The sequence below is a fragment of the Meleagris gallopavo genome, chromosome 16 (genome assembly GCF_905368555.1).
Source record: "Meleagris gallopavo chromosome 16, MGAL_WU_HG_1.1, whole genome shotgun sequence".
Classification (NCBI taxonomy): Eukaryota; Metazoa; Chordata; class Aves; order Galliformes; family Phasianidae; genus Meleagris; species Meleagris gallopavo.
In genome coordinates this window covers 3,999,727-4,016,985 of record NC_139419.1, presented here as the reverse complement: position 1 = coordinate 4,016,985, position 17,259 = coordinate 3,999,727, and the positions used below count along the sequence as shown (strand labels likewise).

At 54.0% G+C, this 17,259-nt stretch overlaps 2 protein-coding genes and 1 long non-coding RNA gene across 11 annotated transcripts in view; 2 read left to right on the top strand and 1 right to left on the bottom strand.

Moving 5' to 3' along the window:
• Positions 1 to 1,880: 1,880 nt before the first annotated feature.
• Positions 1,881 to 12,755, top strand: MMD2 (monocyte to macrophage differentiation associated 2). Its single transcript, XM_003210588.5, has 7 exons — positions 1,881 to 2,013; positions 8,569 to 8,650; positions 9,113 to 9,273; positions 9,463 to 9,537; positions 9,797 to 9,898; positions 10,309 to 10,378; positions 10,717 to 12,755. The coding sequence occupies exons 1-7, from the start codon at positions 1,967 to 1,969 to the stop codon at positions 10,918 to 10,920; spliced, it is 741 nt and encodes a 246-aa protein (XP_003210636.1). The 5' UTR covers positions 1,881 to 1,966; the 3' UTR covers positions 10,921 to 12,755.
• LOC146543228 (uncharacterized) lies at positions 1,970 to 13,606 on the bottom strand. 5 transcript variants are annotated; one of them, XR_014886778.1, is made up of 4 exons: positions 13,332 to 13,606; positions 8,281 to 9,560; positions 5,823 to 6,555; positions 1,970 to 4,056 (listed from the first exon to the last, which is right to left on the bottom strand). It is a non-coding gene; the product is annotated as an uncharacterized LOC146543228 (long non-coding RNA). The 5 variants fall into 5 exon arrangements; XR_014886776.1 differs by lacking the exon at positions 8,281 to 9,560 and having other exon boundaries at positions 1,970 to 3,725; positions 3,935 to 4,056; XR_014886775.1 differs by lacking the exon at positions 8,281 to 9,560 and having other exon boundaries at positions 5,823 to 5,923; positions 6,474 to 6,555.
• RADIL (Rap associating with DIL domain) overlaps positions 13,185 to 17,259 on the top strand; it is a 19,187-nt gene continuing 15,112 nt past the window's right edge. For 3 of the 5 annotated variants that reach the window (XM_085237425.1, XM_085237429.1, XM_085237428.1), the window contains exons 1-2: positions 13,185 to 13,323; positions 17,059 to 17,153. In XM_085237425.1, the coding sequence (XP_085093551.1) occupies positions 17,118 to 17,153 (36 nt within the window). In that variant the 5' untranslated portion in view covers positions 13,185 to 13,323; positions 17,059 to 17,117. Of the gene's footprint in view, positions 13,324 to 17,058; positions 17,223 to 17,259 lie in introns of those variants that run through there. The other 2 variants (XM_085237431.1, XM_085237430.1) reach the window with 2 other exon arrangements.

Below are 17,259 nucleotides of genomic sequence, written 5' to 3'. Positions count from 1 at the left end.
ATGCGTTGTGCAAGATAATTTGCTAATTGGTAGGAAACCTCGATTAAAACTATAAAGCAGCATGTAAAGATCTGTGGGCTCGGGGCATGGGGCTGGAGCCGTTCCCCTGCAGGATTTCGTGAGGCTTTCGTTGCCATAACAACTGCAGCCAGGCTTCAAAAATAGTAACTTATTTTTCATTCCATTCGCCTTTTGCCCTCTGAGATGGATCTATTTTGGGAGTGATGGTTCAATTTTTGTGCCCTCCATCACTGCCCCTGGCTGGGGGCTTTGAGTGGGGTTATGTGGCTAAAGGGGATTTGTTGCTGTTCTCTCTTCCATCTAAGTGCAGAGAAAGGTAAAGCGGGAAGCAGGCATCACAAAACAGCCTTTGCCAAAGCCTTGTCATCCTGAAGCTGGGGAAAGAGCTTGGAAAAACAAACCTCAAAGCGTAGGAGAGGGCTTGGGAGTGATCTCATTGCATGGCAGCATGAACCCGTCACCCACAGCAAGGGCTGTCCCGGATACACTGGGAAGGTTCCTCTGGAGCAGGGACATATTAATTCTCTTGTTCCCTCCTTGGTCCCAGCACTGGAAATCATGCAAAGAAGCTGTGTCCAATGGATCCCATCACATGGAGCATCCCTCTCCCATGTGTCCCATGGAGGAGATGAAGCTGCACTTGGAGGGGATTGCACAGAGTTAATTCGTGCCTTGAATTATGTAGTACACAGATGCCCCTCTGCTGCAGGGATTTAGTGTTCACTTGGATGCAAAAAGGAGCTTCAAAGCATGATTTGAAACTAATGGAAAATGATGTTCTCAAGGAAATTTTTAACTGCTTTGGCTCTGTGGAGCTGTGTGCGATTGATTTTTCATGGAAACAACCATATGAGTATACCCTGCACGAGGAGATGTCTGTGGCACATGGAGATGTTCCCCCTTCCTCCCACCACCCTTGTTACAGCACCAGTAAGGACAAACTGTATTTGGGGACATTTGGGCTCTCCTCCTCCAGGTGCTGCTATCCCTACGGCCCCTTCCTTGTCCCTCACCTGCTAGCCTGAAGGCACCCTCGTCATAGAACCACTAAGGTTGGAAAAGACCTCCAAGGTAACCAAGTCCAACTCAAACCCGTTCCCACCATGACACCAAACCATGTCCCTCAGCGCCACATCTCCATGGCTCTGGAACACCTCCAGGGACGGTGACCCTGCTGCCTCCTGCAGGTGCGTATCAGCACCTCAACAACCAACCTGGGAGGTGATAGAGAGGATGGAGGCTTTGGATGGAGGCTCGTGGGTCTCCACCCCTGCACGCCCCGCTGTGACAGCTGGAGCAGAACCATCAGCCCCACAGGAAGCCGTGGGACAGAATGAACAAAATCCTCCCGATAAAATAAGTGAAAGCAAAACCAAAGCCGAACTTCTCCCTCGGGGGGCTGGAGGGGGGGGGGACGACAGGCAGGGGCACCTCAAAAGGCACCCACAGTCACCACCACGCTCGCTGCTCCCTCCATCCCTCGCTTTAATTACATTTTCAATTCAAATCTGCTGCTATTTGATCCGCCGGGGGTGTGTGTCTATGTGCGGGGGGTATTTTTAGCTGTGCTTAAAGCTGCCTGGGTGGATAAGAGAGATTGTGCAGGTTGCCGCGACCAGGCGGAGCGGGACGGGATTTGTCCCCCCTCCTCTTCTCCTCCCCATCTTTGCCCATTTGCTGGCTGTGAGCGGGGCTGGCTGCCTCTCCAGCTGCCTCCCTTTCGGTCGCCTTTGTTTTTCCCCGGATTCTTCTCTTGTGCAACAGGGGGGCGAGGCTGCCCTCTTCTTCTCCTCCTCCCCGGCATTTCAGCCCCGACGGAACCCATGAAGTCGCTGCGGGTCCGCAGGGCATCGCCACCCTCGTGGGGTTCGGGGACCCCCGGGCTCCTCGCCCCACACTGAGCAGCCCGTGGCCGCGTCCCGGGACGCCCCATGGCACCGCCGCGATGTTGGCGTCCGGAGCCCTGGATTTCCAGAAGACGCGCTACGCCAGGTAAAGCCCTCGGCGCGGGGATTGCTTTGCTTTGTGCCCCGGCCCCTTGAATCAAGCCAGAACCCAAATCGAACCCTGAGAGACCTTCAAAAGGTGCTGAGTGCCTCAAAGCGCAGGGCAGGTGCAGGCTGTTCCCCTCACCTGCAGGCACACGTTGTCTTTCAGGATAAGGATGCCTGTTCCTTTTTGCAACCGTAAGGGATTCAGAGCATCGCTCCTCGTAGCAGGGATGGGGTTTGCTGCCATTTGGACCTACCAACCCCATATGCCACCAGCCTAAGGCACGTGGACCAAATAGGTGGTCGAGGGGGTGCTGGGTCTAAGGACTGGCCCTAGAATTCCCCACTGGGTTTAACTCTGCTCTCCTCTCACTGCTAGGGCACTGGCAGCTCAGTTCTCAGCTGCCACAGACCTACTGCTGGGTGCTGACCCCCATGGGGTTACCAGCTTACGGGGAATCTAAGGGCTGTGTAAAGTCTGGCCATAGGATGCTAGGGAGGTCCGGGACAGGCTTTGTCCTCAGCTCCCTGCCTGGGGATGTTTCCATCACTGCACAGAGTAGTGCAGTCCTGGGGGCACCAAGGTCTGTTTCTGCCCCAGAAAAGTCCTGGTGGTGCTGTTAGGGTCAGATATCCCCCTCAGAAAGAAATGAAAAGGAAGGGTGGTGGTGTTCTTGCTCCAAGCAGGAGAACCCCTGATTACCTTCACTGGGGGAAGATGCAGAGGCAGCACCTGGCCCAAAACTCCTCCTGAGAACAGAATTCAAACATTTTTTTCCCAGCCAGCTTGCAAAGGGCCATTGGAAAATGGAGCCAAGCCAAGTTCAGTGCACCCAGAACAGGGAGAAAACGGTGCATTTGTTCCATGCAGCTGTGCTTTGAGGGCTGGAAGCAAAGCAGAGTTGTCCCCCATCACAGTCCATCTGTTGACCTGGTCCCTTGATCTCCCCCAAAATCAGCATCCTTAAAGCTTGCTGTGGTCCTTATGGAAACAGCTTGTTAAATGAATGTGTTTGAAAGGACACTGCACAAGAATGGGACTACAGGGCGTGGGAAGGGTCAGACCTTTGGGGTGTTCTTGATTTATCAATGGGTGCAAGAGTCTGAACGGGGAGTGGGGTGACATAAATACTCCCCCAGCTCTCACCCCGTAACGTACTGATGTGGTCACCAGCACGTGATGCTCACCCGGAGCTCCCTATATCTCCACAGAGATCCTCTTACCCCAGTGCTTAAAAATAACCATTCACTAATCCCCATCCCCCTGGGCTCCATGTAGCAGCTCTCCTCTCTTTCTAAACGCTCTTCCATACCATGTCTCAAAAGAGACCCTAAAACTACTCTTTCTCTCATGCCAGCAGCTCCCCCAGCTCCACTGGGCCATGGGTGATGGGGACAGGCATGAGTGGGAGTTGCAGCAGCATCAGCACTGTCCTTCAGGGCATCATCAGCATCTTGTCATGTCTTCTCAGAGGGTAAAGAACTCTCAATTCCCCAGAAAATATAGCAAAAAAGTTTCCTTTGTGGTGGAAAGGCCTGGAACAGCTCCATTTTTAATGTCTTTTATCTAATTTCAAGCGAGGACCAAGAAAGGAGGAACTTAGCCATCAATATACCTGCCAGCAGGAATAAATAAAACACAACGACCTGTTGAGTGGGAGCTGCAGTGGTTTCAACAGAGATGAAAGGCAGCATGATCAATGCAGGAGCAACCTGAAAACCACAGGGAGAGACCCAGGGCTGGAGGGCACTGAGAGCCCACTGCTCTCAGGTGGGCTTCGGGGATGGAGCACTGCTCTTGAAAGAAGGAAGGCAGAGGGGGGTGTCCCCATTTCCCACCAGAGCAATGGATCAGTGTGGTCACATCATCCCTGGAACCCATCAGGGCCAGGTCACAGGCCAGTAAATGATCCCTCCCTTACCCTGTGCTGCTTTGGCTCACTTTTCACCGTGGGCTCTCTGTTGGGTGCCTGTGTGCAACAACAGTTCAGCTCCGGTCTCCCTGCAGGCACATAAATGCTTCTCAGCATTGGGCCATCAGGAACTGTAATTGAAAGGAAATAAGATTACATGGAGAACGGCTGCATCTGGCCAGGTCCTGCAGCTCTGGAGTGGAGCAGCCAGGGTGAGGGCACTGCTGGGAGCTGCAGCCTGCACTGAATCACCATAATTAAGTGGTGGAGGCTCAGGATTTGATTTGCCCACAGAAGAGGCTCCATGTCTTATTGCATTTGCTTGTCTTGCCCTGCACAGAGGAACAGCAGCCAGGATAGTCCTCATGACAGGACTGTCTATAGGTGGCTGCTCCAGCCTTGTCCTTGTCTGCGTGGTATGTGGAATGTGAGCACTGCCACATCCACCAGCACTGAGGGATGGAGCAAAAGGTCGGGGGAGAACTTCACTGCTCCCTGCACACTTGCATGCTAAGCAAGGAGATACAGACTGGTCCCATCTTGTGCATCTCTGGGAGCCATCAGTACAGAAGGCAGCAAAAGCATTGGGGTGTTCAGACTCCAAATGCACCAAGACTCAGCCTAGGCAGAGCTATTGCACTGGGAGCATTTTTTCCCTGTTTGCTTTGTAAAGGAAGCACAAGCAGCCCTCATCTGCTCCCACACGCAGAGCTGTTTTCCAAGATCTCTGCTTCCCCCGCAGCCCATATGATGAAGCAGCGAGAAGGGGAATGCTTTCAGCATTAGGATGGCAGCTCTGGAAGGGCAGGGGCTGCTCATGGGTCACACCGTGCCCATTAGGACCTGTAGTACTGACTGGGGGCACCCTGAGAGAGACCCAGTGAAAAATAGGATCACCACATCTCACCAAAATATTGGCTCAGCTTGGGAGCAGTTTGACTCACTCCCTGAAGTCAGCACTGGTGGGACTCATACATGAAGTTCGTCCAGATTGCAGTTGCTGCATCCAGGTACTGGGAAGGCAGTGAGTGCTTACAACATTCACACAGCTGGTTAAAGATGGGAACATCCCCCCCCAAACCACCCATCTCCCTCCGTTGGGAGGGGTCAGAGGAGCAGGCAGAAATCACTGCACGGGGAAGCAGCAAGCCCCATGGGCAGCCAAGCCACATGCTGCTGGGGAAGGGCAGTCTCTTTGCCAGCTGGGAAATGGATGCACCATGTTCCTCCTCCAGCTGGTGTTGGATATCAGCCTGATGTGATTCCTTGGCACAGCTCGCCCTGGCCCATTCCATGAGATAGCAGTCAGTGCAATACATGGAACGGGAGGCACTGCCCAGTGTACAGGAGATGTGGGTTCTGCAGGACTCAGGCACCCTTTGGAACTTTCCAGGTGAAACTGAACCTTAAGCCACGAACATTTTCATGTAGTGCTCGTAATCCTGAGTCAGGGGAGGTCTATGTGATATCTCCTGATAAGGCCAAATACCACCAACATCACAGTGCTTGCTTCAGTCACCAATGAGCTGAGCAGTCCTGAGTTCCAGGAAAGTTGGGGTCCAAAGCTGTGCTCCTGCACTGCACTTTGATGCAGATGATATTGCTTGAAACCATTCCATCTGCTTCCTGGCTGGTGAAATGGTTCAGCCAGGCAGGGAATGCTCAGGATCCATACCACTGACCTCTGTGCTCACAGTGACGCAGGCAAGGCAGTGAGAAGCATGCCTCCCCCAGCAAGCAAATAGCAAATAAGGGGGGGTTTTCAGCCCAGGAAGCAGCCCTGCAAACATCCACTGAACACCTGGGGGATCAGAGTCATGTTGTGACTAATCAGGGCTCACCAGGACCAAATGAAACAAGAAGTCCCTGCTCAGAAAGTTATTTGGGAAACACTCACAGATCCCATCTGCTGTGAATAAACAACAGCTCTGCTGTGGCTGCAGGGTCATGAGTTGCTTCGGAAGAGCTGGAGATGCTGTCTGTACAGAGAGCAGAAAGCTGCCGGAGAGAAAAATAAGTATCCATACCTAGAGAAGCACCATATGTTCTGTAGGAGCACACATGGGAGCAGAGGCTCCAACGGGGCACATGCCTGCGTGGGCAGCTCCACAGATGGCAGTGCCAGGCAGCATCAGCTTTTGCATTTTTGCTTCCCCATGGAGAATGTAAGCCCTCCTCTGCACCTTCACGTGCAGCACACTGAGCTAATTGTGAGCTGCAAAGGAGCTCAAGAGCATGGAGGCTCTTACAGGAACTGCAGTTGGAGCTTTATCAGATTATGGGAAAGAAGCAGTGCACACCAAGCCCCAGCTTATAGTGGTGCTGTAGCAGCACGTGCACAACCATAAGCCCAAAGACCAAGCCCTGGCATCAGCACAAGGTATTCTGCCTCCAGGTTCATTAGGGCAAACACAGGCCATATGCAGAGAGGGTGTGGGGTGGTCAGTCCTGCAGGGCCACATCTGCTCCATCTCTGTCACTGCATACATCGCAGCACACACATGCTCCCAAGCCTTGCTCTATCAGGGAACACCCAGAAGGATCTTACCACCACATCAGCATCCAGGCTGTTGCTTTCTCCGTCCATCCTCTCTGCAGGATGTCACCACCAGAATGCAATCCTGTTTCTCCTAGGGCAGGAGGCACAACAAAGCAGCTCTCACTTCTAAAAGCATGAAACTGAACTGTGAGTCAGTCCTGCCCTTTTATAAGCCAATCACAGGTGAAACCCAAAGCAATCAGCTGCTCTGGGTCATTCCCTTCACCTGCCAGCACCCAGCATTGACTGTTGGTGGGCAGAGGATGCGCTGATGGCTGTCACAGCCATGGCAATGTGCCCAACTCCGTGATGCAGAGATGCATGAGATATGGAATGTATACAGCTGACCCAGAGCAATGTCAGGCACTCCAATAAACCCCCATGAGCCGTCCCAAGGATTCGTTTAACTGATCCCTGTTTTCACTTTCCTCTCTCCCAGCACTGGCAAAACAAGAGCCAGGCAGAGCTGGTTGATTTTTTGAGGTCAGAACTTTGTTCCTGGACAGAAGTCTTAAAAAAAAAAAAAAACAAAAAACAAACCCACAAAAACACAAAACCCCACAACTACAAAACAAGAAGGAAAAAAAAAAAAAACCCACAAAAAAAAAAACAGAGTGGGAGAAAGAGAAGGAGAAAGGAGCAAGCCTGGGAAGCTGTCTCTGTGCTCTGGCCAGGCTGCTGGGGACAAGGGGCTCTTTGTTCCTCCGGGCCGAGCCGGGTGCTTGGGCCCTTTTCAGTCTCCCTTGCTGGGCAAGGGGCCCGGGGAGGGCAGGCACAGCAGTGCCTGGGGCTGCAGCAGTGACCCATGTTTGGTCCCCACCAATTCTGGGAGCAAAACGATTCTGGGAGCCCTGAGGGCTGTGCTAAGCTCTGGGGTGCTCTTCTTCTCATGCACCGTCCCAAAGAAGAGAATAGGCTCGTGCTCCCATCGTGGAGGTTTTAAACTTTTCTGCGCCTTTTGGGCTTTGCAGTCGCACAGTGTTTGCTGAAACGCTCTGCCCAAATGGGGCTGGGAGGGCTGTGGGAACAGACCTCCCCTCTGTGCCCCTCACAGCTACCGCCACAGGGTCAGGATGGAGCAGCAGCAGGCGCGGGGCTCTGTTAAAAAAATAAATGCAAGGAAAGGCTGTGTGCGTGTTACCCCAGCAACTGCAACGTCATGAGGGACGTCTGGGCCTGCAGCCCCACTTCTCCTGGTTATGAAAAGGGAAAAGAGAAAGAGAAGCAGAAAGCGAGGGGGACCTGGGGACAGTCTCCTGGCAACGATGGCCTCCAGCAGGGGGGGACGTGGCTGGGGCACGGGGAATGCAGCCAGGTCTGGTGGCCCTGGTGGGATGGGGGGAACCCAGTGTCCCCAGGCTGGAGGGGGCAGTCCCAGGGATACTCACCTGCACCCTCGCTGTGGGCAGCACTGGTTTCCTTAAGGTCTAATGTGCATTGCAAGCAACATTCCCTCTATTTGCAGAGCACAGGGAGCTGCACCCCTCTGTTTCTCTCCCTCAGGGTCCCCCGCAGCAAGGTCCAGCTACCCCCTAGCCCCTGGCTGTGCACAGCTGTGCTGTGAAACATGCTGCAGATGGTACAGAACAAACAGGGAGCAATTAGACCATCTCCTGCCCCTGCACCCAGCTGTCCTGGTCTGATCTGCAGCAGAAAGCATCTTTATATCACTCTTTATGAGAGGCAGACAGGGAAGGATAGCTGTTTGCCCATTTCTTATTCCCTTTCTCTATGCCCACCCTGTTGGAGAAGGGAGTGGGGCATGGCTGCTTTCAGGGATGCACATTTAATCTGCTTCCAGTACAGCATCACCTACCCGGCAGTGAGCTGCTGGCACAGCCCTTTATTGCTCCGTGTGCATTGATCTGATGGGGGAAATCGATACGTTCCTCTGCATGCCAGGAGCAATCCGATACTTCAGGCAAAGAGAACCAGAATAAAAAAGAAAAAAGTTTCCTAGGGAGCATGGCAGGACTTTCCCAGCAGCAATCAGCCCTGGGACACATGTTGGGCTATGGGGTGGGTGCCCTGGTACCCTGCCCTCCAAAAGGGCTTTCCCAGTCTTCCCGTTCCTTGATGTGTTTCTCTCCCTGCTCCATTGCAGGTTCATGAACCACCGTGTCCCCTCCAACCGCAGGTACCAGCCCACGGATTACGAGCATGCGGCCAACTGTGCCACACACGCGGTGAGTCTGTGTCCCCTCCTGGGGTGAGGAACAGTGCCCGGCCCGGGGGTCACCTCAGAACATCAGCAATCAGCCCTTGAGGGTCTTGGGGTTAGGATGAGTAGCTCTGCCTGGTGCTCTGGGAATGCTCTCCTTCCTGCTCCAGCCCCGGTGTGAGATGGTCCTTTTTGGATGGCCCTCAGCAGGGTAGGAATATTTGGCAAAGCTCCCCTTAAGAAAGACAATTCTCACACCAGGAGCAGCAATGGGGCTGTCTGTACGTTGATGGGAGTGAGCTCCCTGAGGAGCTTCTGGCTCCTGCTCCAAGCCCATGGCATGGCCAAGAGGTGCTGGTCCTCCTCATGCCCTCCTCCTCCCCCATGCCCCTGCCTGCCTGCCCTTCTGTGTGTGAAGTGCGGGGACCATAGATCAACCGCTCAGTGGACATGCAAGTTGTGACCAGCAGGCTCCTTCTCCTCCCAGTTCTGGATCCTGCCCAGCATCCTCGGCAGCTCCATCCTCTACATCCTCTCCGATGACCGGTGGGAGACCATCTCAGCCTGGATCTATGGCTTTGGCTTGTCCAGCCTCTTCATCGTCTCCACCATCTTCCACACCATCTCCTGGAAGAAGAGGCATCTCAGGTACCAGCCCTGCCCACTGGGGGCTCAGTCTCGTGTTTGTATTTGTAGCACAGCCCAAATCCTCTTGGTCAAATTGTTTCTGAGCTATGCCAATGGGAAAAAGCATTTTCTTTCCTTTTTGCAAACGTATCTGGTTTTACAGAGCACAGTGCCACGGGCTCTGACTCCATCTGTATGTCCATCCTGCAGGACCGTGGAGCACTGCTTGCACATGTTCGACAGGATGGTGATCTACTTCTTCATTGCAGCATCGTATGCTCCATGGTGAGTGCCCGGCGTGCCCAGTCCTAACAGAAGGCAGAAACCAGCCCAGAAGTTATGGTCAGAGATTGCACTTTTCACTAAAACTTCCCATTCTCTGCATTTCAACCACTTTCAGCTGATGTTATGGGTGGGAAGGGCAGCACTGCTCCAGCACCTCCTGCCTACAGAAGGTTGGGATACAGAAAGATGGGGCACAGCAGGAGGTTGGGTTGCAACAAAAGATTTGGGGTACCCCTCACCGCAGCCCTGGGTCTTGCAGGCTGAACCTAAGGGAGCTGGGGCCCTGGGCCTCCCACATGCGCTGGATCATCTGGATCATGGCATCTGTCGGCACCGTCTATGTGTTCTTCTTCCACGAGAGGTCAGTGCCTTTACCCAGCCCAGCTCTGCCCTACCTTCCCCGAATGCCCCAGTGCAACAGTCAAGCTGTGAGAGGGGCCAAAGACGGACAGAGAGACAGACAGACAGGGCTCTCTGGGCAGCCTCCTGGGCAGGAGGACCACATCCTTACCCCGTACGCTGTGTTTTTAGGAGGCTGCAGCTCTGTGGCAGGGATGTGGGAGTGAGGATGTGCTGTCATGAGTGTGTTCTTCCACGGGGTGGCACCAAATGGAAAGCTAAAGCCTCCAAAGCCTTCCCAAAGCCCTCTGTGCCAGCTGCCAGCTCACGCCTGGACGTGGGAACTCCCCTCCTGTGGTGGCACCCATAGATGGATGAGATATAAATGTAAAATCCGACCCTGCCTCCAAGCACCTTCTCCATTGGCTGCAGGTACAAGCTGGTGGAGCTGGTGTGCTACGTGATCATGGGCTTCTTCCCCGCCTTGGTCATCCTCTCCATGGTAAGCCACGCTGGGAAGCACGTGGGCTCAGCACAAGGGCATGTCCAGTGAGGTTGGGATGCTGCAGAGGGTTGGCACGGTCCAACCTGCAGGCAGTTGGTGATGGATGAGGTGATCATCAAAGATGATGTGGTTCGATTGTGATTCGGGTGCCCTGCACATACCACGTGTGTCCGTGTCCATCTCCAAAGGAGCTGCTCTCCGTGCTCCATCGTGTTGAGAGCATCTGAGCAAAACTGGGCTGCTGGCCGTAAGGATGGGTTGGTGTAGGACAAGGCAGGACAAGGCTCTGACACGTTGCTGGTGGTGACCATACTGTCCCCGTGCTTTTCTCTCAGCCCAACAGGGATGGCCTCCCAGAGCTGGTGGCCGGCGGGATTTTCTACTGCCTGGGCATGATCTTCTTCAAAAGTGATGGCCGCATCCCCTTCGCCCACGCCATCTGGCACCTCTTTGTGGCCATTGGAGCTGGCATCCATTACTATGCCATTTGGAGGTACCTCTACCGGCCCGATGCACTGGAGGCCAAAACGTCCCGATAGACGCCTTAAGGACACTTCACATCAATGGGGACATGGAAGGGGAGCAGGGAGGGGAGCCTGGGCCATGGGCTCACCCCGAAGCCACCTGCTGCCCCCTGCATGTTTTTGATTTTAAACAGAATTTTCTTTTTTAACCTTGAGAACTGTTTATTTTTTTAGGCGGTGTTTTCATAACACGGTGACCACCCGAAGGGCTGCAGGCAATAGGGGAGCTTCGCTCACCCTGCTAACCCCAAGCATCCCACTGGGGCCGTGTCCCCACACTTCCTTGGCTGGTGACACCCTGGGGACCTGCAGCAAGCTCACAGCCGTCCCAGCCTGTGGAGGCAGATTGGAGCCCCCTAAAAAAAGCCTGAGTGGAACGCTCATTGGCACACCTGCTTGGTCCATAAATGGTCAGAAATCATTTCAGCATCAGCCTTCCCCTCCCATGCTCTTGACAGGAAGGTTCTGAATCAACAAAGCCTTATTTGCCATTGAAACTTGAATCTCTTCCAGCGTTCCCCAGACTCCAAAGCACCAGAAAACCCTTTCTCCAAACCAGTATTAAGCACACATCTCGGTGTGTTCCTCCTGGCTAGGCCCTCAGAGCCCTCCCAGCTGTTTTCTCCTGGGATCTCTTGGTTTCCTTGCTGCTCTCAGTGTCTCCTGGCTGCATCTGGGCTGTCCTGACCCTGGAGCTTGAAGTGCTCAGGCTCAGCCTTGGTTCCATTATGCCAGGAGAGGGCCCTCGTAGTGGCTCCACACAGCCGTGCCATTTTGCAGCAAATTACCAAAGAGAAGTTTCCCAGATGCTCTTCCCCTCCTGACATGGTGGCTGTGGTCTTCATGTGGGCAAAAAAAAAACACCCTTTACCATAGGCAGAGGGTTCCAAGAAGGAGCTGTGCCCTGCGTCCCAGCCTGGCACAGGGCTGCTGGAGCTCTGCCCTTGGTGTCCCAGGGCAGCCTTCAGCTCTCAGGGTGACAAGAGGTCTTGGGGACAGGAGGTGATGGACCTGGTGAGGTCTCTGCCATCACTTCTCCCAAGTCCCCAGGATGCAGCCCTTGCTCTTTTGCCCAACACTTCTCAGCCTTGTGGGAGGGAGAAGAAGGAAGAACTGAGCACTGAGTGATGGGCAGTTTGTGGGGTGAATTTGGGGTCAGAATAGAAGGTCCAAGACTGTGAGCTGCTGTTTTTGCTATCTGGCAAATCATTACTCCGTGCCTCAGTTTCCCCAGCTGTAAATTGGGGGTGCAGACAGTGACCAACCTCACAGGGCTCAGTTTGGGCTCTGTGGAGCACCTGGAGGATGGCTGGTCATTCACAGACAGCGTGCTCCATCTGTCACTGAGTTTGTCACCGGTGGCACATGGTGGCACTGGGTTGAGTGCACCCAGCTCTCCTCCCACAGCGAAGCACACCAAGGATCAGCCCCATTGCTGCCTGGGGGGTTTTGTCCCTGGGCTTTGTCCCACACCATTAATCTCAGAAGTGTGCTGGGGACGTGCAGCCCAGAAGGACCTTTCTGAGGCCACCACAGAGCACACTGAGGACATTACCACTTGCCTATCCCCACGCTGAGCCTCTCCTTTATGTGCCCTTTCCTTGTACAGCGGGGCAGGATGCACAACATGCTATCTGTTCGTCAGCCTATTTTGTACTAATTTTAAACAATTCATAACGTCTGTGAAGGAGCTCCCTTTTTAGCATCTTGTATTTTTCACCATCCGTTCTTGGTCAAGCAGTATTTTATATTTAACACAGTACTGGATCAAATTAAAAGCAAGCCTAAGGAAGATAACACTAGCAAATGTTTCCTGTGGAGTAGGGTTGAAATAAAAACTCAAGATACCTCACTATTGCCTGCGTGTTAAGTCAGAATGAGTTTCCCAAAACATAAGGAAATGAACTCATTTTTGGTCCGACTTGCCCTAAATAGCATCACTCGGTGGTGAAAGCAGTGAGCGCAGCGACGGAGCCCTGAGCACCAACACACTTCTGTGCACGGGTGGCCCCGGCATCCCCTCAGCTCAGCCTACTTGGGAAAGGAGAAAGGGAGAAAGGTCTCAGTCGAGTTGGGACCCCAAAGGATTCCCTCCTGCGTCACAGCCAGCTGCTTCAGGCACAGTCCGGCCCCATCCACGGCCCGCAGTGGCCCCGCGCACCCACACGCTGCCCTCTCCCTCGCATCGCCCCGCTGTCCCCACGCTCCCCTGAGGCCGTGACGCCGCCGAACTTGTCCCCAAGCCCGACCCCATCACCCCACCCGCCCGGGGCCGCTGCCCGGGGCGCTGTTGGGGCAGCGGAGGCCGCGTGGTGGCGCCGCGGGGCCGCTCCGCTCCGCTCAGCTCCGCTCCGCTCCGCCCCGGCCCCGCACGCACCGCACCGCACCGCACCGCACCGCACGCCGGGGCTGCGCCGGGTGAGTACCTTCCGAGGGGGGCAGCTGGACGGCGGGGCGCCTTGCTTCTTTATGATCATTATTTGTCGTTTATTTCACTGGGGTTTTTGAAGTGGGGGGTTTAGCATCGCCGGGACATCCTATCCCCAGTCCCTCCGCGCAAACGCGGATCCCTCGCTTGTCCCCGCTGTTGTCTCCGGGATGGAGCCGCCGGGACCCCGTTGCGATAGGGCATAGGGCCGTTTGGACGCCGTCTTCGGGAGAGGAGGGCAGGCGAGACTCTAGGCTTGCCTGGTTGCCACTGGAGACCAAACCTGCCCTGCGAGCCGCGCCGGGCACAGGAGGGCTGCGCCATGGGACGCAGCACCTTGGCACCCTCATCCTAACGTGCACCCGTGGGACCCCTCTGCCCTTCGAGCCCTCTGTCCCACTGCCTGCCCGGCTGGATCCATCCTCCACTCGCCGCTTGGGTGCTTTGTCCCTTCACCATGCCCTTTGGGATCCTGCCCCCGTTGGGGTTGTGCTCACTGGTGTTGCACGCACATTACTGTGCCTGCACGCAGCTGCTTGGCACCGTGGTGGCATCCCAAAGCCTTGGCAGATAGTCTGGGGACACTGCGCTTCGCAGCAGGCTGGAAAGGTTTCTTGCTGAGTTATAACTTTAGCAGAGAAAACTCAGGGGAGGTTTCTACTTGCTGGGGAAGTGCTTATTTTCTGTGCTCTCCAGGATCAGTTAATTATCACTAGAAAAAAAATATATATTGCCAAGGTCTCATAATTAGGCTGCCTGCTGCGACTCGGCTGCTTGGAAAGCAGTGGAAAGCAAGCTCTCCTTGTGAAATGTTTTTTGGATGTGTGAATAGAGCTGCACAGGCAGAAGGTGGTCACTGGGACTTGGTACTGGAGAGCTGGCGCACATTTGCGGCTCAAAAGACCCTGCAAAAGGAGGATAAAAATAAAAAGCAAGGAAAAAAAGGGAGCTGCTACAAGGCCTCCTCCTGTAGGTCCCAAATTGCTGTAATCTGGTTGTGAAGTTGTTGTTGCCTATAGGAATGGCTGGCTGTTTGCTGTCTCATTGGAGCAGCCCTGGGTTGGGCTCCGGGTGCCATCGTGGAGAGGTGCTGCTAATAATAACACCATAAGGAGTTTACCCGCACTGATCCGGCTCAGGACAGTAGTGGGCTGGAGCTGACATTACCAGCCTGGCCCCAGATTAGACAGATAAAAACTCACACAATTACAAGCCGTGCTGCAAAGCAGAGATTGGGTGCTGCCTTTTGGGGAGGGGGTGCAGGGATTCTCCATAGAGGGCGTGAGCAGCGGTGCTGGGCTGCTCCCTGGGAGGGGATCTGCAGAGGTTTGCAGCCAGGCTGAGTGTGCCAGCACCGGGTTGTTCTCATTTCCTCTGCTCTCTGAGTTCTAATTTGTTCCACATTGCAGTGCCGGGGCGGCCTCTCCCTCCCCACAGCATCCAGGCTGCAGCCGTTCTCGCTGTACTGAGGCTGCGAGTCTGCATGGTTTCCATTAGAAAAAACAAAAAACATTAGGGAAAAAAAAAAAAAAAAGGAAATTTTTCAAGCAGGGCTCTGCGCAAATAACCTTTCTGGGATGGTCACAGCTGGAACTTCGCTGGCCATCCATGATGTGCACACGTGGGCAGTGCCGTGCAGAGCTGAGATGGGATGAGACTTCGGGACGTCGCTGTAATAGTGACCAAGTGCTGTAATAGCAATGGTGACCTGGTGGATACAGATGGATGGGTCCAATCCCATCCCCCAGGCAGGAGGAGGGATCCAGTTTGGGCCTGGGCTGATTAAAGACCTCAGCACCAGGAAGACATTCCTGCCACCGACATGGCGGGTGGAAAATAGAGCCTGATGAGCAGAAGTGGTTCCACCCCTTGACATGCAAAGAGCCAGCCCCCTTGTAGTATGGCTTTATGAGGGGTTTGAGTTAGGCAAGGTGATACTCCTGCAAAAATCTGTACTCCGTGGTATTAAAAAAGTCACTCCAGTCCAGTATTTAGAGGTGGCATTATCCAGCATCAAGAAAGCCCACACGAAATATACCTGATCTATTTGAAAGGCTGTTATCAGAGCAGATCTCACTGCTGGGCACTGCTGCCTACCGCCCTGCCCCAAAGCATTTCGGTGCTTTGATCGCTTGTTTGGGAGGAGACAGAAATGGTTTTTGGGAAATCTATGGCTCACACAGTGCTCACGGCTTGGACAAAGCTGGGCAAACAAAATGCATCCCAACGACAGCAGGCTGCGAAAGGGAAATCTTTCTGCTCCCAAAAATAACAAGAGGAGCTTTGAGTGTTTTCCTGTCCCTGATGTGTTGGGGGTGAGCACAGCCTGCATCCTGCAGGAGCTGCTGGGGCTGTGTGTCTGTCTGCCTTTCTGTGCCGGAGAACTGGGAGTTTTCACATTAATGACAATTTTGCTCTGGAGAAACAAACAAAAAGATCATTTGCTGTATGAATACATTGTACCTCATCACAGAAGGGCTTTGGTTGGAAGGGACCAGTCCTTGCCCCAAGATGTGGCACTGTCAGATCTGGATTTGAGCTGGCAGCAGCCAAAAGGAGCACCTACATCTGGCTGGGAGAGGGGTGCAGAAAGCACCCTAAAGCCGAGGATGAGAGCAACCCCTGTTCTGCTCACTTCTCATCAATTCAGGGTGGATGTGGCTCAATTAAAGCATCCAAACACTCTCGCAGGGGAGAAAATAGGTGGTAGCCAACAGCTCGTTAATTGCACGGAGCAAAGCATGACAGGAATCAATGTCTGGCAGCCAAAGCCAGACACGCTGGAAAGAAGGCATAAATATTTAAGCAGTGGGAGTGATTAATCACAGCAGCAAAGGAAGGTGGGGGGGTGCCCAGGCTCTCTTGGTGTTGTGCATCCCAACCAGCACCTGGCAGAGGGCTCTCCCATAGCCCAGTGCTGGGTTGAATTGAACCCACTCCCAGCTCCTGGCCAGGGAATTTAATGGAGTGGTGTTTTAGTCTTGAATTGCCATGGACTCTTTCCTGCAGCTCTATCTCATGCCCTGCTGTCTACTTCCTATAACACACATGAAATCACACTGCAGGTACAGATTCTCCCTCACATGTTTGGTTCCTGCTGGTCCCACTCCTGCAAATCTGCACTAAGGAGAGTGAGGGGATGCTGCTTGGTGGCACTCCTCAATCTTCAGCAAAACACACCAAGATTCTGGGCCAAGGTCCAGGAGAAATAAATCCTGATGGGCATATTATTGGGTTCTGGCTGCAGGCCCCATTGTGTACCCATGGGTGTCTCCAGGGATGCACGGGCTTGGGGAAAGCAGTTGAGATCAGCAGCAAGCCTGTAATTAACCTCCATTTCCTCTTCACTATCCCTTTCTGATCTCATTTCTCCTCCTTTCACTATTCTCTCCCTGTCCTCTTTGCCGTCCATGCCTGGACAGCACTCCAGTACTCTTCCTGCTGAGATGGGTCCTGAGCTTGGAGCTGGGCTGGGATATCCCACCCATGGGTGGTGGGTATCTGCCACAATGTGGATGCTGCATCCTTTCTGCATGGGTCCAGCAGCTCTCATCTGCAGCATCAGTTGCTTTGAAGGAAGGAGGAATAAAACTGTTGGGGCTCCAGGTGGGTCAGCAGTGCTGCACATCACAGGTGCTGCATGGCATCTCTGAGCCCCCAAGGCAGAAGAGGGCACTGCAGTGTCTCTGAGCAGCCCATGACCTCTCCTCCTCTTCCTCCTACAGACAGATGTGTGCTGGGACCATGTGTGCTGGGGGGATGCCCACGCTGAGGAGGAGGACGGATGGAAGGACAGCAAGCCTGTGAGAAGGATGGCAAAGTAAGGGCAGCAGGAGGAGCAGGACCACTGGGATGTCTGCCTGGTGGACGGACCGTGTGAATACTAAAGGTGTTTGTCACAGCACTGTAGAATGAGCACAGAATGA